This window comes from Mus musculus, chromosome 9 (genome assembly GCF_000001635.26).
Source record: "Mus musculus strain C57BL/6J chromosome 9, GRCm38.p6 C57BL/6J".
Lineage (NCBI taxonomy): Eukaryota > Metazoa > Chordata > Mammalia > Rodentia > Muridae > Mus > Mus musculus.
This window is the reverse complement of record NC_000075.6, coordinates 55,893,288-55,918,099: the sequence shown is the minus strand read 5'-3', so window position 1 is coordinate 55,918,099 and position 24,812 is coordinate 55,893,288. Positions and strand designations below refer to the sequence as shown.

General features: G+C 36.4%; 1 protein-coding gene across 6 annotated transcripts in view; it reads left to right on the top strand.

Moving 5' to 3' along the window:
- Scaper (S phase cyclin A-associated protein in the ER) overlaps positions 1-24,812 on the top strand; it is a 388,343-nt gene that overhangs the window by 20,122 nt on the left and 343,409 nt on the right. For all 6 annotated transcript variants that reach the window (XM_030244383.1, XM_011242747.3, NM_001357652.1 and 3 more), the window contains 4 exons: positions 1,996-2,113; positions 3,130-3,200; positions 5,866-6,060; positions 22,718-22,818. In XM_030244383.1, the coding sequence (XP_030100243.1) occupies positions 1,996-2,113; positions 3,130-3,200; positions 5,866-6,060; positions 22,718-22,818 (485 nt within the window). The remainder of the gene's footprint in view (positions 1-1,995; positions 2,114-3,129; positions 3,201-5,865; positions 6,061-22,717; positions 22,819-24,812) is intronic.

Below are 24,812 nucleotides of genomic sequence, written 5' to 3'. Positions count from 1 at the left end.
AGAATATTCTGTAGGAATAGTGAAATTTATGCCCTGATGTCTTATTCATGTAAGATTTTCTACGGGAGAATAAGAGAATTATCCGAAAAAGCTGAAAGTAAAGCATCTATTTAAACTTGTTCATTTGGCTTAGAGGTAATAGTGATACTTTTGTTTAAAACTATGTTTAGGTAATCCAAGTGATAGTGTTTTACAGTGTCATATCATTGGGAGGCATGAGAGTAAGTGAATAAGAGATTTGAGAATTTTGCAAATCTAAAGAGCATAGTATAACAAATTCCCTTGAAAGCTTCAAAAAGTTAGGTAGATGCCTCTGGGATTTTTAGGCTAAGGCCAGAAGAATAAGGGATGTAATACATTAAGTAGAAGATTGAGAGCTCTGGAGGAAAGGTATGGATTAGTATATGAGCAGAGTGTTCAGATAGTTAGGATCTTTTTTTCAGTCGTTTGGATGTTTTAGTAGCAGTTAGTTCACTCATTTGTGTACTGAAACTATTTTTGTCACTCATTGATTCAGCAAGCATGTCTATTCCCTTACCCTTATGCAACACATTTTCTCTCTACCAGATTCTTCCCAGGAGCATAAAAACATCCTATCTTAAAAATCCCATTTTCTTTTTCCTTTAAGGTCAAACTGCAAAAGATTTTACCTTTAGTGTCTCATGTACATTCCCTATTCGTCGTTCTCTTTTGTTTCTTTTTGTTTCTTTTGTTTGGATTTTGATTGTTACGCCACCTAGTAGACTTGTTATATGTAAGATGTGGCCCTGGCATAGGTGCACAGTGGCAGTTCTGCTTGGTACAGCTGTTTGAACTCCAGACTGTAGTAGTTTTTGATGTAATTTAAAGTTTTAATTTTAGGGTTCTTAAACCTGAAAACAGACTTGATATTTAATGAACCACATTCCAAATTTCAGATTGGTTTGTGTGTGCATGTTGTGGAGGCCAGAATTTGTCATTGGATGTCTTCTTTTCTTTCTTTACATTATTATTATGGTGAATGTTTAGAAATAAGCATGTTTGTAAATGTGTTGATGTGTGTGTGTGTGTGTGTGTGTGTGTGTGTGTGTGTGTGTGTAGGTGTCATGCTCTTGTTTTCCACCTTGTTTTTTGAGATAGTGTTTTTCACTGAACCTGAAGCTTGCCTGTTGGCCAGGAGCCCTTGGGATCTCCCTGTTTCTACTTCCAGTGCTAGGGTTCTGCCATATGTTGGCATACCTATTTTTGTTTTTGTTTTTATTTTTTCACCTGGGTTCTAGTGATCTAAATTGAGTTCCTCATATTTATAGATTTACCTGGCATGTTTATTCCCTTTACCCCATATAGCTGACAAATTTTCTCAATAAGATTTTTTCAGGGAACATAAAAATATGATATGCTATTGTCTTTAAAAAATTGTTGTTCTTTCTTGGTGTTAGTAAGCACTTTATACATTTAGCCACCACCCAAGCCTTTTCTTCTTTTAATTTAAATGTATTATGTATTTATTTGTGTGTTTGCCCATGCACACATGCATATAAGTGCCATAGCACTTTTGTGAATGTTAGATGACAACTATGGAAGTTGGTTCTACTAATTTCTTTTTACTATAGGGGTAATGGGGATTGTACTCATGTTTTCAGACTTGTTGCCTGGAGTATTTACCACTGAGCCATCTCCTTGCCCCCACCTTATCTTTTGAGATAGAGTTTCTTACTAAACTTGGAACTTCCTATTTTGACCCAACTGGTTGGCCGGTCTCCCCTCTTCCTGTACTGGGATTGTTTTTGTGCTCCACCTCACTCAGCTTTTACATGGATTTTGGAGACTTGAACTCATTTTTTTATGCTTGTGCAACAAGTACTTTATTCAAGTGAGTCATCTCCCAAATCCCTCAAATTAGATTTTAAGTATTTGCTTTCTGAGTACGTATGAAGAATAATGAATAAGAAATATATGCTAAATGGTGATTGATACCTAATAGTCTCATAAATATTCTTATTTTAATACATCTAGGCTTCCTTCCAGCGCTCCAATAGTCATGACAAAGTGAGAAGAATTGTTGCTGAGGAGGGTCGTACCGCAAGAAACTTGATAGCTTGGAGTGTTCCACTAGAAAGCAAAGATGATGATGGTATGCATTTTACAAGTTAGATTTTCCTTTAATGTAAATTGGGAGGACAGGTGGGTGTGCTGATGCAAGTCCCAGTGGTATAGAAGATTGGAGGCAAAAGGATTATCCTTAGGAACTCAGGGCTAGCCTTGGCAATATAACAAGGCCCTATTTAAACAAAATGAAACAAACCAAAATGTGTAAGCATATATTTAGTTTGAGAAAGTAAGTATATTTAAACTGAATGTTCACATTTAGAATTCTCCAGCAAATTGGCATTGTAATAAATTGATTTTGTACAAAATTGTTTAAGAAGTGTTATTGTTCATTTGCTGTTTTAAGAAATAATGAAATTATTAAGCTGTTACTCTGGTAGTTGAAATGGTGACTTATTAAGTTTATAATTTTTTTCTGTGCTTATCATTTAGCCTTCTAATATAAGGAATAGTGCTCCATTTTCCCTTTCATTTAAAACATATATGTATTTATAGATTTAAATTTGTGTAGATTCATGACTTCTTATTTAATGGAGTATAATCTCTGACTCTAACTTGGTGCTCAGATTGTCTTAGGTTTAACTAGTGGAGATTCTTGGTGCCCCTGGTTCCTTCAGACATCCTTTTCTCTTTCTTTGAGACCAACCTTACATGATAGGATGTGTCAAGCAAACTAAGAATGCACTAGGCTGTTGTTATATCTTAGTAATAGAATGCTTGTGGTTAAAGTCTTGCTTAAAAAGAAAATTACTTATGGGGCTGAAGAGTCCTCTCTGAGAAATCTTTTGAATAAAGCATTCTCTGTCACTTGAGAACATAGATTTAAAAAAAAAAATGAGATTTTAAAAAACCCTTCATCATTAGTTCATATTCATTGACAATGAATAAAATTACACTGTTCTGTAGCTTTCAGATAGAAATTATGTACGAGGGATACTTGAATGCATTGTATTGTTTAGTTGTATGTTATATATTATCTAAAGTTTAGTTACATGTTGTCTCTTTTGATTTCTATGTCTATTTACTTTTTATGTCTTGAAGGAAAACCGAAATGTCAAACTGGTGGAAAATCTAAGAGGACAATTCAAGGCACTCATAAAACCACTAAACAGGTACAGCATATATATATATATTTACTAATTTGTTTTAATTCATTTCCTGAGAATAATATCCATTATACAAATTTAAATTTCAGGATTTGAATATTGTATATCTTACTTCTATAAAACTTTAGGGTAACATTCTTAAATTTAAAACTATGGATTCTGTATTCACTATATGGCTCGTCCTAATTGATTACCATGTACTAAGAATTAATATATCAGTCTTATTGAGATGTCTTGTCTTAAAAGGAATAAGATAAATAGTAGTAGAGAAAGGCACCTGTGCTCCTACTTTGGCCTCTCTCTGTGTACATAGGAGCAAACATACAGATACATGTGTGTAACCTCCAACAATGTCAGCAACAAGAAAATGATGTTGCTGTATAAAGAGAAACAAGCTCAGAGAGGCTGCATAACAGTCCAGCAAACAATAGCCAGCCAGTGTTTGAGTCCATAGTGCTGTATTTTCAGTTTATAATCTCAGCCTCTCTGCCATCCATTTCATATTTAAGAATTTATGATATTCTTTCTTTAAGTAATAATGATTTTCGTTTGTAGAAATCACAATATAGTAAGTCTAAAAGTTTCCAAATAGAGTCACTAAAGATGTATAGAATCCAGCCTTACATCTTATTTTAAAAATGATCAGGATAATTATAGTTTTTCCATAGCCTTTTCTTTTTATACTTGCTATTTTAAGTTGATATTATTAGATATGTTTATATAAACCAAAAACTTAGTATAATAAAAATGGAGTTTAAATCATGCTATCATTGTCAGTTCATAAAGAGGCAACCTTACAGAAGCATCAATGACATTGCTTCTAGATATGAATAAAGAATATTTAAAAAATAAGATAAATACAGATAGAAAGGAAACAAAACTTTCTGTTTAGAAGTAAGTGGAGTTGAGGATACAAAGTAAAAAGTCAAAGCATCTAGAAGGTGAGTTCCAATGAGACAAAGCTGGATGCCATTTGTGGTGAGAAACAAATTTATGGTCTGATTTGAAAACTTAGGCCTGAACTCCAGGACTGTGCATTATTAAACAGAAAAAGGTAAGTCAGATAAGATCTGCAGTTGGGGGTGTAGCTGATTACAGCTGATGCCTAACATCAGTGGAGACTGTTTTCGGGAGTCACCCTCTGAAGACTCAGTGTGCCATACTCCTTAAGAGAAAGAGCTGTAAGCTCTGGTACAAGACCCCAGATCTAGAGTGTGCTAGATTCATGATATCTAGAGGTGAGCAAAGTGAGAAAGTGAAAGATATGAAACTCAAAGTAAGTTTGCCAGATAAAATATCAAAGCGTATGAAGAAAATGCTATAAAATAAATCAATATTTTATACAAATGAGATATACTACTCAGGTAATGAAAAGTAAAAGATAAATTATTCTAAAAAGAGTTTTCAAATAAATGAGTTTAAGGTTCTGAAGGGAACGAGTGACCATACAGGAAATTTGATAAGTTATGAAGTAAAGTTAACTATTAACTTCACACTTATAGATATATCAGTGAAATTTTAGAAAACTACAATTACTAAAATAAATGGCATATTGGAAGGAGATTAGTGAAAGAACTTATGAACTGGAGAGTTCTCTGAGGTTGATTTAGAGTAGGAGAGGACTGAAGACATGGGGCGGGGGTGAAGAAAACCTGAGATGGAATTTCTAGTCCATGTCTTCTCAGGCTTCCAAAGGAGAAAGCAAATGGCGCATTGAGAGGGTTTCACTTGTATGCTCTAAGGGGCTTGAGAATGTAAACTGGAGCTGAGCAGCTTAAGTAAAAGTAGATTTATACTTAGATCTGTTCCACAGGGACTTCAGAACATCAGGGTAAAAGAAAATCTTTAAACTTAACAAAAGTAACACCAGAGGATTACAGGTTACTAGCAGTCTTTGTATCCACAGAAAGACACTGGAGCAGTATCTAAGAGTTATAAGGTCAGCAAACCCACAGAGCTCTTCTGCTGACGTGCTCTACTTAGTTAGATAGTTAGTCCATTACAGAAATGAATTCAAGTCAGTTTCAGATATACAAAGATCAAGTGTTAACCATTGTTTTAGTCTGTGTTGTGCTACTGTAACAAATTTCCACAAAATGAATAATTTAAAAGCAGTAGCCATTTAGATGGCTATTTTATTTATTTTTAAGTTCTGGAGGCTGAGAAATCATCTGGTGAGAATCTTTTTGCCTTTTCAGCCTGGCAGAAAGTATCATGGCAATATCATAGGAATAGTATCCTCACAAAAAGAGATCAGCTGGGTTGCTGAGATGACTCAGTGGCTAAAATGCTTGCTAACAAGCCTGACAGTTTGACTTTGATCTTGAAAACCCACATGACAGAAGAAGAAAGCTGTCTCCCACCAGTTGTCCTCTGCCTCGACACTTGCTCTGTGGCATGTGTGCACTTAAGTGCATACACATGTACTTGCCCTTTAACTGCCATGAACTTCTCAGCTAAGGGTGCAACTTTGGGACTTCCTTCCCCCTCCATGCCGGAGTTTTTACAAGAAAAACCTGCCTCGTTTAGGGAAGACATTTATTTGATGAATTCAAGTGTGGTATAAGCTGAAAAGAATGTCTTAAAAATTCTTATTGAAAGATTGCTTTATAAAAATAATAATGCTAGAAGCCTTTTACTTGCCTTTTTAATGGTTCATTTATTTCATCAGAATACTGCAGTAGAATGTAAAATAACATCCACAACTGGAGAGAAGCATTTTGATAAAAGTCCTACAAAAACAAGGCACCCAAGAAAAATTGACTTAAGAGCTCGCTACTGGGCATTTCTTTTTGACAATCTTCGCCGGGCAGTAGATGAAATCTATGTGACTTGTGAATCAGATCAGAGTGTGGTGGAGTGTAAGGTAAGGTGTGCTTGTAGCTTGTCACTCATCTGAAGTCATATACTTTAAAAAGTTTCCTATATCTGACTTGCTTACTTCATTTTTTTTGTTTTAATTATGTAATTTTTATTTCAGTACCTGTAATGAGGATTGTTCTTTTAACCCCTGCTCCAAGATTGACATATGCTTGAGGCTTTCTTGATTTTTAGATTTCTAAATTTTTAATTTTTTTCATTTGATGTAATACATGTTTTCTCATTTCCTGTGAAAGATTTAGTGGAAAACTGTCTTAACTCATAGTCCTAGGGAAGGAATCAGAGGTTGTATGCATGCACGCACACACACATGCATGGGTGCACACACAGAATTCCAAAAGTTCTATCTGCATTGTCTTTGGCTCCTGTTAGTAGTTAGAGATTTTAATTTGGGAATTGCTCCCTTTCTGCTGAAATAATTAGGACACTCCTAATTTATTCTTGTTAGAGAAAAGAAATGGATAGCTGACCATAAACAATTCTGGGTGGGATCGGGATATCACTGAAAGGGGTGTTTTCTGATTTTTAAATAATCTTGTGTTTTGTAAGAATTTTAAGCAGAGTCTTGTTCTGGAAACTCACTGAACAGCCTGGTCTTTTAGTAAATACAAGTTATATACTATGTTAATTTTTATTTAGTAAAATCTTAAGAAAGTCAATGGTACATTTTCATAGAATTTATTAAAGAGGTGATAGAATTTATATTTTTTAAGTAACTATGATTTTACTGGTGACCATGGTTCATTATTTAGCCTTTGCAATACATGAAGAGTCAAAGAAAAGTTACAGTTGAAACAGGGTTTGTGTTTCTGCTTTAATCGGAAACAGTCAAGGTAAGTTTTAAACTAGCTTCAAAATATGGTTCATCAGAACTACATTCTAAAATTAACAATAATTAGAATTATTCAAATATGTAGTGTGGTGATTACAATGAATTTTTTCTCATCATTTAAAACCTTTTTGTTTTAAGAAAAGTATTTATTTTTAAAAGTTAAGTTTAGTCTGTGTGTATGTGCCATGACACGTGTGGAAGTCAGAGGACAGCTTGTGTAGGTTGATTTTCTCTCTTTATTGTATGGGTCTTGGGGATCAATCTAAGGTTGTTAGGAGACATAGCAAGTACCTTAATTTGCTTACTCATCTTACTGTCCCGAGAAAAATATTTTTAATTAAATTCATATCATTTGAATATAAGTAGTCAGCATATCGTGGTAGAAAACACTACTATATTTCGTTTTGGGTTCAGCTTCTTCTACAAAGAGAGTTTGTGAGCCTAAAAGTGAGCCTATGAGACTGCAAAGTTTCTAGGTCATTCCTAGAGCTCAATCATGTGAACAGACTCTTTGGTTTTTGTGATTTAAAATAACAATGTCTGACTGAAGAAATCAAATTTGTTTCTGTAAAGGAGTGAGATTGGCCAGTTGCAGGTACAGCTCTTGTGATGACTAAACCATTGGCTCCTCCCTCTAGTGCTGCTGTTTGAGGAAAATTCATTGTTGTAAGGAATTGTGGCTTTCATTTCTGGCTCTGTCACTCATTTTTCAAAAGTTTTGTGCAAGTTTAACAGTTATAAAGATTTGTTATGTAAGGTGTAGGTTAAGAGTGAAAGGGGGTTTGAGAAAGTTAACGTGATGATTGTATACAACAGACTGGCAGTGTCATGCTGATAAGATCTTAAAAACATTTTTTCTTCTGCCTTTAGGACTTTTAAAATAATGCAAATAGATACAATTTGGCAATTAGTATACATGTTGTGTTATAATCTATAGTCTTTTTTGCTTTTTTTTCCTCTTTTATCATTATCAAAACTCTGCCATTTAATTTTACATTTGGTTAATATATTTGTAAGATATAAAACTCAGATATTTCCCTGGTGTTTTATTTTTATTTCTTTTTATGTTTATGGGTGTTTTGCCTCATGTCCGCAGGTGCTTGCAGAGGCCAGAAAAAGGCATCTGACCCACAGGAACTGGCGTTTGAGACAATTGTGAGCTGCCAAGTGGGTTCTGGGAATTGAACCCCAGTTCTCTGGAGAACAGCTGGTGCTCCTAACTACAGAAAAATCCCTAGCCCCATTCTCTTATTTTTCAGTTGATTTACCCTGTATTTTGTTAAAGCATTGAAGGCTTTATATTCATTGGCAATTTTTGTGCCTTAACTGAATAATCATAGTTCAGTTTGGTGTTTCATATGTTAAATGTGTTATTAACACCTTTGTTTGTAATTCACATGAGACTCCAGTAAAACCACACACACTCTAACCCTTACTCCTCCCTTTCTCTTGCTCCCTTACAGAGTGGGCCAAAAGGTGGGTTGAAGAGGCATTGGGTTTTGGCATTTATGCATTTAGTCTAGTAGTGGCCAGACCTCTATTTGTTCACAGTAAAGTTTGAGGTGAATACTAAGACGATTTTGTTGCGACATTTGTAAATCTAAATTCACAAAGAGGAAAATGATAGAATTTTCTCTGGATTGATATTTGCCTTGATTACGGAATTCTGGAATGTGTTAGAGTTTTAAAAGGAAGAATGCTGAGGACACATTTTTCTTCTTCTCCATGTTTCCCATTTGAGTTTGCGGTGTGGGGAACAAGAAATAAATGTGTGGTAGGTTGTTGGTGGTGGGGTTGCCTACAGAGATTGTTGTTGCCTCTTAGAGAGTTTATGTTGCAACAGACTTGTTGTAGTAGCCCATTCCCACTTGAAGGATGCTTGGACAGTGTGCTTCTGAACATTTGGCTAAGTGAATACATGAAGAATTCTGGCAGGTTTGATCAGAGGGATCCAGTGTGAAGTTGCATACTGACTGGAGATCACATTCAGTACCTGTGCAGAAACCACCATCTGTGCAATGATGAGGTTGAGGCCACTGATTTCAAATTGGTGATGGCTCAATCTTCCCAGCATCCTGAAGACTGTCCCTACCTGGCAAGGACATGCTCCTTTGTCCAGTGTGCATGCTGCTCCATTCTACCATCATTCTTTTTCCAGGTTCGTGAAACCACTCTTTAAAAGCATCTTCCCATAAGACCTGCTTTTTTTTTCAGTTGTCCAGAGATATTCTGAGGTCTGCAGGCTTGTTGTCCTCCACCTTCTTCTCCTTTGAAAGCCTGTGAATGTCTCTCAGGCTCCTCAGACTGGCTGTGATTCTGCTCTTGAAACACGTGCACACTGGTAGGATTTGCTAAAGGAGGCAGAGGCAGGAAGGATCACGAGTTCGAGGCCAGCCTGGGCTACACATTTTTACCACAGGGGCACATGTTCCACTATGTTTATACCGGCCTTATTTGTGATAGCCAGAAGCTGGAAACAACCTAGATGTCTCACAACAGAAGAATAGATGCAGAAAATGTGGTTCATTTACACAGTGGAATACTACTCAGCTATTTAGAACAAGGATATCCTGAGTTTTGCCGGCAAATGGATGGAACTAGAAAATATCCAGAGTCAGATAACTCAAACACTAGTTTTTCAGTGGAGATAATGAAAGCCAGAAAGGTTTAGACCAGTGTTCTGTAAGTTCTGAAGTCTGCCAGTACAGATTTCTGTGCCCATCAAAACTCTTTGATGTTCTCGAAGTAGAAAGAAACACTTTATGTTGACAACAACAGATCTAAGGGATTTATGACCTTAAACTAGTTCTACAGAGGAATCCAGGAGGAATACTTAGGTAGGGAAGAGATGGTCAAACAAGGCTAAGAAGGAATAAGGAACAAAAACAATTACAGAACCCTGAATCAATAGAGATGTAATAGCAAACAACAAAAGCAAAAAATGATGGACATACACACTATTTAATAACTCTTAATATTAACTGTCACTGGGGGTAGGCTTTGATTTTTTAAATTTTTGAGTGTATTGTGTATTTCCTGTTTGTGGTTTGAGATGTGAACTCCCAACCACTGCTGCAGCTTCCTGCTGCCTGGTAACTCTGCTCTGCCATTATGGATTCTAACCCCTGGAACCATAAGCCCCAAATAAACTCCTTCCCTATAAGTTGGTCATGGTGTTTTATCAGAGCAATAGAAAACTAACTGATGTTAAAGTATAACTATTTCAAAATGTATATGCACTTAAGGCAGTGAGAGGTTTCTGAAAGCAGATGTAGGGAATAATAGATCTCAGTATTGGAGAAAACTTTAATAAGATTTTTTTCCCCTCAGGTGTCAGAGTAGGAATTCTTCCCCCCTTATCTATCTATCTATCTATCTATCTATCTATCTATCTATCTATCTATCTTATGTGCCAATCACTGCTCCCTTTCTCAGTCCCCTTTTACACAGTCCCTCTCTCCTTCTTCTGTCCCCTTCTCCTCTGAGAGGGTAAAGCTCCCCTGGGTATTCCTTTACCCTGGCATATCAAGTCTCTTCAGGGCTAGGCACATCCTCTCCCACTGAGGCCAGACAAGGCAGCCCAATTGGGAAATGAGATTCACAAACAAGCAACAACTTTAGAAGACAGCTCCCTGTTGTTGTTCCCCTACATGAAGACTGAGCTGCAACACTGCTACATATGTGTGGGGACCCAAAGTCCAGCTCATGTATTGTCATGATGTTCATGTTCAGTCTCATGTTCAGTCTCTGAGACCCTCCAAGGGTCCAGGTTAGTTGACTCTGTTGATCTTACTCTGGTGTTTTTATCTCCTCAGGGGGTTCTCAACTCTTCCATAAGACTCTCTGAGCTCTGTCCAATGTTTGGCTGTGGGTCTCTGCATGTGTTTCAGTCAGCTGCTGGGTAGAGCCTCTCAGAGGACAGTTATGCTATTAGCAAGCATAACAGAGTATTTATAGAGTCAGGGATTAGTGCTTGCCCATGGTTGGATCTTGGTTGACCATTCCCTTAGTCTCTTCTCCATCTTTGTCCCTGCATTTCTTGTAGACAGGACAAACTTTGGGTGGAAAGTTTTGTGGGTAGATTGGTGTCCTTATCCCTCCACTGGGGATTCTGCCTGGTTACAGGAGGTGGCTTTAGGTTTCATTCCCTCTGCTAGGAGTCTCAGCTAAAGTCATTTCCGTAGACTCCTGGGAGCCTCTCCCATCCCAGGTTTCTAGCAAGTCCTTGAGATGGCCCCTACCCTTCCATGATTGCCAGCTACTGATTTCCATTCATTCTCCTGGCCCTTTGGCTCTCTCTCTCCTTTCTCTCTCCACACTTGATCCTGAGCCCTGCTCCCTCCAACCCCCCTCTTCATCCTTTCTCCCACCTCATTCCCTCCCTCCACCTGCCTCCTATAACTATTTTAGTTCCTCTTCTAAGTAAGATTTAAGCATGCTCACTTGGGACTTACTTGTTGTTTAGCTTCTTTGGGTCTGTGGAGTATAGTGTGGTTATCCTGGCTAATATCCACTTATGAGTATGCCATGCACACCCTTTTGAGTCTGGGTTACTTCACTCAAGATGTTATTTTTTAGTTCCATCCATTTGCCTTCAAAATTCATGATGCCCTTGTTTTTAATAGATGAGTAGTATTCCATTGTGTAAATGAACTACATTATTATATCTATTCTTCAGTTGAGGGGCATTTGGGTTGCTATTATGAATAAAGCTGCTATGAGCACAGTGGAGCATGTGTCCTTGTGGTATGGTGGAGCATCTTTTGGGTATATGCCCAAGAGTTGTATAGCTGGATCTTCAGGTAGAACTATTGCGGATTTTCTGAGAAACCACCAGATTGATTCCCAGAGAGGTTGTACAAGTTTGCACTCCCACCAGCAATGGAGGAGTGTTCCCCTTGCTCCACATTCCTACCAGCATGTGCTGTCACTTGAGTTTTTGTAGAGTAGGAATTCTTAACTTGGGGTTGCTGGACTCATGTATGTATTACAAAATTATTTTGTAGAGGTCTTAAAGATGATTATGACCTGAAAATAGGTTGTAGATCTGGGTGAGTGTCTATTCCAGTTAAATCTTGGGGTTCTAACCTAGATGAGAAAGGATCATGAAGACCTTCAGGTCCTATACAGCTGTGCTCATTTGTCTCAGAAGAGCTCTTTTTGATGGCTATAGAGTTAAAAAAAAATAACCTTGGAGTTTTATCTAATATCAGTGTAGAGCCATAAGATTAGCTCTATTCACAGCACAGGACAACAAAAAGCCCTGCCAATTTTAAAGAGACAGGTTGCAGTGGGAGAAAGGCATATGAGCCTGAAGAACCTTGGAACTAGCATGGAAATTTGATCTGTTACAGGCTTGCTTGAGTTAGTCAGGAACTAGATGTTCTTCTTTGCCAGAGGTATTTAGCTTTGGGGGCAGATAAAGGAAGTAATGACTTTCCCTGAAAAACAGAAATCTGCCTCACAAGATTTCTGAGGAATGCTGAGTTCAGGTAGCAAGCTTTCTGTTTACCCAGTCAGTGTCTAGCCTGAGATGAGCTCAGGCTGTCATTTAGGACATTATTAGCAGCACTGCTATTTTGGGGGGCCTGTTTTCAGCCTAACAGCACCCATATAGGAGGAGTGAGCCAACTCTTACAAGTTGTCCTCTGACCTCCCCATAGCATACGCTCAATAAATAAATGTAAAACAATACTGGATAAATTTGGCAGCTTAGATTTTTCAGGAAAAAAAATGATATGATTGGTAATACAAAAATGGGACAGAATGTGAAATGTAATAAATAATAACATGTTAATGTCATCTTCTAGATCATAGTCTCCAGCACTCCTATGTACTATAAAATTATTAGCAGCTCTGAAATTAATAGTGAGTCGGCAGCAGGCCTGAGGACTAGAACTGAAATGGATATCTGTCTACTCAGTAACTATCTATTGAGTACTTTAACATTTATTTCCAATATTATTTATTTTTAATATTATTTACTTATTTTCTTTGACAGTGTCACTAACCCTCAGTTGCCCTGGCTGTCCTGAAATTTGCCATATAGCCAGGCTGGCCTTACTCATAGGGTCCACCTGTCTCTGTTTTCTGAGTGCAGTGATTAAGGTGTGTGCCACCCTCCCTGACTCAATGTTTATTTATTCCATAAATATTTATTCTTGATGCTGCTTATAGGACCTGAAGAAAGTGTAATTCCAATTAAATTACTCCTAAATTACCTTCAACCCATATTGATTCAAACACTACAGGTTTTCTTTTTTATTTATGTGCAGGGTTTGCTAAAGAACAATAGCCATGTTTTCCATGTTTATATTGTTTCTATGGATATGATCTTTTGCTACACTTTTTGGTGAAAGGTTCAGATTTTTTTTGTCACTTCAAATTGTTCTGAATAGAAAGCAGTTCTTGTTTCTCAAGAACTACTATACCATACCATACCATACCATACCAACCATACCATACTATATTATACCATACCATACTATACCATACCATACCATACCATGCCATGCCATGCCATGCCATGCCATGCCATGCCATAACATACCATACCATACTATACGAGTGTAATTCTAATAATCTCATCATTCCCTGCATCACTCAAGTTCAGATTTGCCTTTTGGGGAAAGTCAGTATTTATCTGACAGAATAATTTCTGCTTTTTCATGCACTGTACTGCAGTGAAGGGAAAGGTTTTTCTGAAAAACACTTTTCTTGTAGTAACTTAGAAAATGTGACATATTAATATAAGTTAAGTAGTTTTAAATAGAAAATACTTACATGGCATTTATGAGTTTTCAACATGTATTAATATTTGTTATATTTGATAATGTTTGTAAGAGTGGTCATTTCTGGTTGTTGTTCACAGGAAATTTTGTGTATGTGAAATCTGTTGTTTCCTGAAAGGAAAATAGACTTTCCTATTTGTATGACTTTGGATAAAGATCAATAACCATACTTAACTTTAATTTTTAGGTGAGCAGTTAGTCTACATGAGGTCTGAGGATGTTTCATCTTTCGTATAAACTTACTTAGGTGAAATATTTGTTATTTGGGAAACTATTTCAGGCTAAATAAATGCCCTAAGCAATCATTATAGGTAAACATTGGTGAATTTGAGTTTGAGTGTGTTGATTGACCTTTATTTCATTTTCATGGGTGTTAGGTGTTTACATTTTCTTAATAGGTGTATTCAGTTTTTGTTACTATAATGAAATACCATAGATGAGAAATAATTATAGAGAAAAAGGGCAATTTAACTCACAGTTCTAAAGATTTGGAATCAGTTCAGTTCTGTTGTATAACCTTTTGTATCACATGTCTGTGTCTCTCATCATGGCAGCAGCTTGTGTGTGTGTGTAATCTCATCTCAGAACTAGAACCTAGAGAGACTGGAATCCACATCCTCTGAGGACATGACTTATTTGGTGTAAAGGCCTTCTACTAAGACTCATTTTTTAAAGTTTGAGCACCTTTCTTACTGCCACCCTGGTGATCATTCATTCTACATTAGGGGCACACTTTAAATTGGCAACACCGCAGCAGTGGGGAATGCTGTAAGAAAAACATCTGGGAAGACAACTTGCTGCTAAGTTTAAGAGGGTTGGCAATTACGATAAAATATTTCTGTGTTTTTACCTAGACAGCGGCAGCTTTAGTTTGTTCACAGAAGTGCTGGTAGTGATGAAATTATGGGAGAATTACTTTCATTAGCAGGTTTTTATTTCTTGTTTGTTTTTTTTTTCTCCTCAGGAGTTTGATAAATAGGTTTATATGTCATTCTAGGTTGTTATATTGAAAATTAAGAAAAAATATTTGAAAGAGCATGGTTATGAGATAGTTTTGAAAACTAAAATTATTTACCTGTCATTTTGCTTTTTGCTGATTTCCCTTTTGAACTATAGTTTTAGTATTAGCCTTTCTGAAACTAAGGAGGTATTACAAAGCAGTGCAGCTTAAACCTCATGCTCATCAGCCGGGTGATGGTTGGCACACACCTTTAATCCCAGTACTGGGGAGGCAGTGGCAGATGGATCTTTTAGACTTGGAGGGCAGCCTGGTCTACAAATTGAATTCCAGAGCAGACAGAGAAACCCTTTCTTGAAAAACAAACAAAACCAAAAATAAACTAAAAATTCTTCATGCTTATCTTGCTGAAGCACCTCTCTAGAAAGTTCTCTTTTGGCACGGATTTCTTGTGATGAATGTTTCTACCTCTTCATCAGCACTGACACCCGCTGTGCTCATTCCTATAGCTCAGGTGGAGGGCTATATTGATGTTCTGGACCCAGGGGCCTGTGCACCAGTATTGTGTGTCTGGAGGACAAAGGATGGCGTCAACCGTCCTGCTTTCTGTGCCAGTAACTCAGATTAATTATGAACCAATCGAATCCGTTGCAGCCAATTGGTAAACTAATTGGTAATTTTAGCTGTATTTCTGTATGTAGTTATCTGAATGCCTGTAACATTGCTTTCAGAGCCACTTTTGTTCTGTTTCATCTTGCTTGACAAAATGGCCTTCATAGCTTCAGGGAGAAAGATGTGCATCAGTGACTTCGAGGCCGCTCTGGCAGCTCCTCTAGTCTGTTTGTATTCACTCATTTGCAAACATGACTCAGGTTACAGCTGCATGCTACCATTCTGATCATTTTTGATAACATTGAGCTAAACATTCCTTAAAATATGCTGTCTAACCATCAAATGTACTTTTCTCTCTGCCAACTAGTATCAGAAATATTGCTGCTATGGTCTTGTCATGGACTTTTTTTTGTTTTTTCAAGCAAAAGGGAAATCAGTTGAAAATTTCCAAAATAAATCATGCAAAATTAAATCTTTCTGTTCCCTAATGTAGGTAGTTTTAAGTAGAATGAATTTAATTAGACAATTTGAGTTATATTAGTAGAATTGAAAGAAGGAAGCCAACTAACTCTTTTAATTTGTCTCTTTCCTGATTGTAGAAGACTTTTCATTACCAGTAATTTGGCACCAAGTACTTCCTATCTTTGAAAGGAAATAAACAATACTTCTCTGTTCAGAAGTCTTGTAAAGAAGAATATACCTTTTATGGCTATTCAGGGTGGCACTTTATTTCATTTGTAAATAACTTGACAAATTTATTAATACTGGGTCTGTTTTATGAAATGTATCTCTATACACACTTTTAAGATATTTGCTATGGATTCTACAAAGTTAATTTAAACTTAGATATGGAAAAAAAATCTTGCATTTTTAAATACTGCCCGAGCCTATTGAAAAGTCTTTACAGTAAACAGAGACTGGTGATTTTAAAAAGATTTTTAAAAACGTTTTTATGTTCCTGTATGTCTGTCTGCATGTACATTGTGCAACATATGCATGTCTGGTGCTGATAAAGGCAGAAGAGGCCTTGGGTTTCTTGGAACTGGAGTTACAAATGGTTGTGAGCAGCCATGTGGGTGTTGGTAGCTGAATTCTAGTCCTCCGAAGAACAGTAATTACTCTTACCTGGTGAGCCATCTCTAGAGCTTTGTGACTGACATTTCTTATAGGGAGAATGTTGTAGGATAGTAAAATGGATATAATTTATATTTCTTTGCCTTATTATTTAAATGACAGCTTTGGCTGGTGAAATGATATTTACATATTTAGTTATACTTTATTAGCTTCTTTACAGGGGAATGGAGTATAGTTAGTGACCTATGCTTTACATTCATTTCTTATACAAAGTAAAATTTGAGATTTAGATGCATAATGAACTTATTGCAAAAGATTAGTTTTGTGAGATGTATAGAATATATTGTCAAAGTAGTGTAAGTGTGGGTTACCTAAAGAAGAAAACTAGGGCCTGGGGAGATGGCTGAGAGAGTAAGTGTGCAAACCCAGGGACCTAAGTTACCATTGCCAGCATCCATATAGAAAGTGAGACTTAGCAGCATGCATTTGTAATCCCAGTGCTGGGCAGCAGAGGCAAGAGGGCCCCTGGTTCCTGCTGGCCAGCCCATGTAGCCAGTCAGTGAGCTCTAGCCCCAGTGAGAGATCCTGCATCAAAACATAAGATGAAGTGAGCTGGGGAGATGGCTTAGTGGGTAAGAGCATGTCTTAGTTACTGTTCTATTGCTGTGAAGATACACCATGACTAAGGCAACCTATAAAATAAATCACTAATTGGGAACTTGTTTATATATTAAGTCTATCCATGATTGTCATGGCAGCAGATAGGCAGGCATGGTGCTAGAGCAGTAACATAGAACTTTCATGAGATCTCCACAAAGAGGAGACAGAGAGAGGGAGGGAGGGAGTGATGGGAGTGGGGGGAGAGGGTAGAGACAGAGAGAGACAGACAGACTGGGCCTATTATGGACTTTTGAAACTGCAAAGCCCACTCCCACCTACACTTCCTCCAAAGCCATACCTCCTAGTCCTTCCCAAACAGTCCACCAATTGGGAAAGAAACATTCAAATATGTTGCCCCCCCCCCCCCCCCCCCCCCCGCCGCCGAAGTATTCTCATTCAAATCACCACAGAGAGCTTTCTTTTCAAGCAGGAGGAACTAAATTTGAATCCCAAGCACCTGGGCATGGCTAGGCATAGTTGTAACCCCGGTATTGATAGGCAAAGAGAGGCATCCCCTGAAAGGTTACTGGTTAGTTATCCTAGCTGAAACAGTGAGCTTCTAGGTTAGCTTTTTTTTTTTTTTTTTTTTTTTTTGGGGGGGGGGGTGTTTTTCTAGGTTAGCAAGGTACTTAATTTGTATTTATATGTATACATGTATTTGTATACCCACACATGCATGTGGACATACATACAAACATAAAAGAGGAAACCTAGAGTGTAATAATGGTAATGTGGTCAGAGAACATAGATGGTATATTCATCCATGCTAAGTTGGCTTTAAAATGTTTTCATCCTATTCAGTGAATTTAGTATTTGTTTTTGGAAGTACAAAGGGAGATTTTGATCAGTAGGAGATACAGTAGTAAGGCTTTTTTGTTGTTTTTGTTTTTGTTTTGTTTTGTTTTTGTTTTGCTTTCCTCACTTCTGTCTTCTTGCCCAACCAGGAGACACTGCTAAACTAAAGCTGCAATTTCTGTGGTTACATCATCTTGCCTCCTGTCTCATTTGCCTTTGTACCAAGCACATAAGAAATGATGGTAAAATTTTAAGTACTAAGTAATTAAAAAAGTTAACTATTTTTTGAGTCAGGAGTTTCTTTTTCTTTTTTTTTTTTTTTTTGGATCGGTTCTCTCCTATTTAAAACGTTTTTTAATTGAAATACAATTACATCACTTTCTTCCTCACTTTCCTCCCTCCAGCCCCTTCTGTGACGCCCTGTCTTGAGTTGATAGCTTCCTTTTCTTTATTATTGTTACTTGTGTGTGTGTATGTGTGTGAGTGTATATATAGTTACATGTGTGTGTATGTGAGTGTGTATATAGTTACGTGTGTGTGTGTGTGTGTGTGTGTGGTTTTAGGGCTGACCACTCTGCATTAGACAAACAGTAAAGTGACTCATCCCTGGGGGAGAGGATAACTCTCCTTCTCCAACAGTCTTTTGTTGCCTATAGCTCCTTGTCTAGGGGTGCTGGAACTACTACTATGGTAACATGCCCATTGTTACTGCTGTTGTTCTAGTTAATACATCAGTTTCTAGGAGAGACTGTTTGACAGCATAATTCCTAGCATTCTGGCTCCTACAGTCTTTCTGCCATTTTCCTTCAGCCGTAGATGCAGTAGCTATGATATAGATGTATCTCTTGAGGCTGTCCTCTCAGTGATCTAGTGACCTCTGCACTGGTCCACGTATGGTTTTTGGTTTTGTTTTTGTTTTTTTTGAGATTGTCTTCCTTTGCTGTAAAGAAAGGCTTCTTTGATGAGGCTTGTTATTGATATAGTGATAAGATTCAGAACAATGGTTCTCAACTTGTGAGTCATTATCCCTTTGGGGCTCTTATATCAAATATCCTGCATCTCAGATATTTACATTATAACTCATAAAGTAACAAAATTACAGTTATTATGTAGCAATGAAGTAATTTTATTGTTAGGGGTCACCACAACATGAAGATCTGTATGAAAGGGTCGGAGCATTAAGAAGGTTGAGACCCTCTAGTTTAGAGTCTAACACTTTTAGGCTCACAGCAAAAGTTAGAGGACAGGTCAGAAGCATATACTTCCTGCCCTGGTAATCTATACAACATAGTAAGTTATTTCTAATAATTCTGAGTTTTCACTAGTAGACAAAATTCTTAAAAAATGAAAAGAAAAAAGAAAAAAAGCAGAAAAATCAAGTTTTGATATATGAAAAGGTTTAACAGAGATAGATAATTGGTGATTTATCTACAGGTAGTTCATAAGAACTGGCTGTTTTCCAAGATCACTAACCATATTTTGAAGTCCTCTATTATGAAGAGCTTCATTTGGGGTAAGGGACATGACTCTCCTCAGACAGAATGTTTGCATTTTTTTCTGCACACTGTTATTCTTTTTGAGATTCTCCTGAGATATATACTGACAAAAGCAATTTCTACTAAATTTACTCGTCTTCTATGGCATGGTTCAGTGTTGTTTTGGATACTTTTAAGTACATTCTCATGCAGAAACAACACTGGTCATGGAATAGTACCAACAGGACATTGGTTTTTGCCTCTGTGCACATGTGTTATTTTTGAACCAGTGAGAAAGCCCCTTTTTCTTTGGGCAAGTGTAGCTTAACTAATTAAGTGCTCCTAGAATATCATCAGTTGCAAGGAGTGCTGTACACAGACGACTATGCATTTTAAACTGTTTGTTTTTGTTGCTGTTGTTAATATGTCACATGAGCTGTCTCTTCCTCAGAGTTCTACTTATTCCCCACCCCCTTATTTGCATAATCTTTTGAAAATGAGAGTTATAATTTTTCAAGGGTTTAGGTTTTAGGATTTCAACATTTGGTATTTTAATTCCTACGGAATATTATATTTAGGATTGCATCTTTCAGAAGTAGGATCAGTATTAAGAACTGACTTTTTAAAAATATTTTCTTTATTTATATTTCAAATGTTATCGCTTTCCTAGTTTCCCCTCTGAAAATCCCCTATCCTTTCTCCCCTCCCCCCTCTCCCTACTCCCCAACCCACCCACTTCCACTCTGGCCCTGGCCTTCCCCTCTACTGGGGCATAGAACCTTCACCGGACCAAGGGCCTCTCCTCCCACTGATGACCAACTAGACCATTCTCTGCCACATATGCAGCTAGAGCCATGAGTCCCACCATGTGTTTTCTTTGATTGGTGGTTTAGTTCCAGGGAGCTCTGGGGGTACTGGTTAATTCATATTGTTCCTCCTATGGGGCTGCAAACTCCTTCAGCTCCTTGGGTACTTTCTCTAGCTCTTTCATTAGGGTCTCTGTGCTCAGTCCAATGGATGGCAGTGAGCATCCACTTCTGTATTTATCAGGCACTGGCAGAGCCTCTCAGGGGGCAGCTGTATCAGGCTCCTGTCAGCAAGCTCTTGTTGGTATCCGCAATAGTATCTGGGTTTGGTGGTTGTATATGGGATTGATCTGCAGATGGGGCAGTCTCTGGATGGTCATTCCTTCCATCTCTGCCCCAAATTTTAAGAACTGACATCTTAAGACTATTAATTCTTCCTTGTTCACAAAAATAGAAAAGCTCCATCCCCTTTTTTAAACATTTTAAATTTGCATTCTGTTACTTTTCTTATAGGTCTTTATGTATTTTATTGGATTTGTATCTATAAATATCCCATAGTTTTTGGATCTAACTGAAATAGTATTATTTATTTATTTATTTATTTATACTTATATTTGTCATGAATACATTTGTTATATACTTACGCTTTGCTACTCATTATGAAATGATTTTTACAGATAAGCCAACTAATAGTCACCACCTTATTGTTTATTTTGTGTGTATTTGTAGTAATAACATCAAAATCTATTTAATTTTTAGTATATAATGCAGTACTTTTAGCTTATACTCTTCATGCTTTACAGTAGACCACACACACACACAATCTTTTGTCCTATAGTCTACCCATGTCCTCTCCGCTTCTTGTCCATGGTAACCTTAATTCTGTTTCTGTGTATTGTGCTAGTTTTCCTCTACACAATATACTGCTTTCTCCTTTCATTTAGCTTATTTTGCTTAGCATAATGCCTTTTAGGTTATTCTATGTTGTTGTGAATTTAATGTTTTTAGTTGTTAGAACTTGTAACATATGCTTATGAACACTTTTACTTTCACATAATAATATTCTAGTTTATAGTAGTCCTTAATTCGTCCTCATATATCACTTTGTTTTAATACATAATAGCACATAGGAAGAGGCTGGAGAGATGGCTCAGTGATTAAGAGTACTGGCTGCTCTTCCAGAGGACCTGAGTTCAAATCCCAAAATCTCTATGAGGGCTAATAACTAACTCCAGTTCCAGGTATTCCAATGTCCTCTTCGATCCTCTGTGGGTACCATTCACACCTGTAATGCACAAACATGTATGCAGGCAAAACACCCATACATACATCATAATAAATAAAAAAATAATAATCTTTTGAAAAGAACACATAAGTATACTTTATAGAATAAAATGTTGATTTTTTTTTATTTAAAAAAAACTATAAGAATTTCTTTTTGCTTTTAGTTCTTTGAGATATTATACCTTTCTTTATGTACAAATGTGCATTTGACTAATATTACTTTCTTTGTAAAGACTTAGGTTGCTTGTGTGTGTGTTTTAAAATTTCTAATAGCAGGTCTATTTAAATAAAAATTTCTAGACAGATAGAATGTGTAATTAAAGCCAGTGCTCCCACTGAAGATAAGAGTCTAGCTGAATTGTAGCAAATTTTCAGAAAGCTTTAGAGTAGTGAAAGATTCTTAAGAACTAAGCAGTTATATGGGGCTTGACCCAGAAAATAGGTAACTCAGGAGAACATTTCAGAATAATTTATTTGTTAAAGAAGATATTGTGGTAGAAATTAGAAATAAAAATGTGAATTACTAAAAACAATATGTATGGGATAGAGACTGAGTTATATGTAATAGAAACATTTTAGAATTAAAGGACAGGGCTGGTGAGTTGGCTCAGAAGGTATTGGTACTTGCTGCCCAAGCCTGGCAACCCAAGTTTGATTGCCTGGAACTCATGTAAAGGTGGAGGTGGAAGGACAGAAGGAAAGTTCCTCAATCTAATAATGGGTGTGTGTGAGAAATCCGAACATATTTAATGGTGTAAAGCTGAAATCTTTTCTCTCTAAGGAATCAGAAAGTTATGGCTCCTCTGGTCACTTGTATTCAGTGTTATACTAGAAGCACTGGTTACCAGGAGGGAGGCTGAGGTGGGGCTCTGGAGGGTAAACCAAGAAACTGTCAGATTAGTATTGTATTCTTTGTCATGTGTGATCGTTGTAAGGTCTTTGTAGTGACTTATATTCATGTGTGTTTGTTGTTGGTCACATAACTTTTTTCTTTTAACACTTTACATGTATTATTTATGTACTTTTCTGTATAAAAACTGCACAATAAAGAATTAAATGATTGCTAGTTAATAAGACCTTGAAAATATGTATTAGTGTCATTTCTTGATATTTAAGCTCTGGATTCAAATTATGTTACATTATCTTAAAAACAGAATGAAAAACAAGCAACAAATCCAAAAGAACAAAAAAAAAATAGATCAGTAGACTATGTATCTTCTTTAATGAGTGCAAAGTAAATGTAAAAAACTATTAACGTGAAAGCTCTTTGTTTTGGTAATTTTTCCTAAAGTTCTTTTTCCCCCCAACAGAATTTTCTTCACATAATAGTAGTTAATGTTTTGTTATTTAACTTAGGAGGTGTTAATGATGCTGGATTACTATGTGAGAGATTTCAAAGCATTGATTGACTGGATTCAACTTCAGGAAAAGTTAGAGAAGACAGATGCTCAAAGCAGGTAATGAACTCTGGTGTTTATATTGGTAGTAACCTTAGTTTCAGTAGCAGGCTTTGAAATTGACAGTAGATAGTGGATTTCGTACCAGGTTGATTTGAAACCTGTGACAATCTAATATTTCTCATTTGGTTCAGTAACAAATATTTATTATTAATGCCCTTCCTAGTGCAAGTCATATTATTTAGTACAGAAATTAAATTGCTACATTTGACACATAAATTTTGTTATCTAATAGTATAACAAAATGGAACTTATACATAATGCTGTATATGGATGATATGGCTTTTGAAGGGTGGAACATTGACCTTGAAGACAAAGACAACAGATCAAACAGTTATGTAAGTGTAGGGAATACTTAAAGTAAACACAGTCTCCGGGAAGGTATAGTTTCTCAACATGGTAGGCAGTAAGGAAATTGATTGGTTTTTAGTTTCTCTAGATACATTTGCTTGCTACTAGAATACTACATCAATATTTCATTTGTTACAATTTTAGAAATATAGAAGGCCTAATTATATGCTAATTATTATACTATAGTAAACTATTTAGTATTCTCTTCATATCACTTCAGGTTATTATATTTCATTTTATAGACTAAAGGTACTTTAAGCGCATGAGAGTACTTGAGACATTTATTCTTTAAGTCAAATTTAAAAAATGTACATTCTATCTATGTAAATTCCTTAAAAATTACTGGTGACAAGGTAGGAAATGAAAGGAGAGAAATGTGCATCAAAACTCTTACCATTATTGTTTATAAGCTGTTCAAAATTATTGTGATACTGTTTATTGTAGCATTCAGCAGCTTTCTTAGCCTACTGCAGTAAATTACCAGTTGAACAGGACAGAATATGAGTTATGTTCAAGTCCCAATATTTCATGTGTGTGTATGTTTGTGTGTGTTGTTTGAGTGTAAGCAAGTATTTGTGCATGTGAATTTCTATGTGTATATACAGAGGTTAAAAGTTGGTATTGGGTGTCTTACTTTATCATTTTCTACCATATTTTGAGAAAGGTCTCTCATTGAACCTGGAGCTTACCAGGCTTAGCTAGACTGGCTTGCCAGAAAGCACCAGAAGTCTGCTTGTCTCTGTTCCTTCTGGTCTGGGATTATGGATGCACACCACTGTACTGGGCTTTCACAGGGGTACTGGGGATCCAGATTTAGGTCTTCATGTTGTGTGACAGTCATTTTACCCACTGAGGAGTCATTTTCTCAACACTCAGTGCATCTTTTGTTTTTCTGAGACAGAATTTCTCTGTGTAACAACCCTTGTTGTCCTGGAGCTTGCTTTGTATACCAGGCTGGCCTCAAATTAGATCTACCTGGTTTTGTTTCTCCAGTGCTGAGATTAAAGGTGTGCACCACCATGCCAAGCACACACATTGGCATTTACATTAACTAGTTACCATCATGTCTTCTCTTTGCCTCAAGAAGAGCTCCGACATATGGAAAACAACCTTAAATTTTCTGTTCATGGCATTAGTTTTTATTAGCATATTCTTCAAGTCATGCTTGACTTGGGGTTTAAAGATTAGGATTGAAAATATATATATATATGTGTGTGTGTGTGTGTGTGTGTATATAATTTATTAAAATACTAATAAGCATTTATATAGCTATATTTTAAATAAAGGCTTTGAGATAAAATTAGAAATTACCAATAATATTTTGGCTTACTAGATTTAACAAGAATAAGCTTATATGTAAATTTAAAATATAAAACTTTCTTATAACAGCACTAATGATGCATCTATAGCCATATGTCATGATAATCATGATAATAGCAGCAATATACTTTCTTAAATCATTTGGAAAATGACACAAATTTTAATAGGAACAGTGAGCCAAGCATACCAATATGTAAACTTCCAAAGAAAAAATTCAAATGGCAACAACATGTTATTCTTGCTAGTTATACTAAAAAAATTACACAATTAAAAACAGAAAACAAAGACCATGTATTTTGCTGATTTTTTTTTTTTTTTAATAA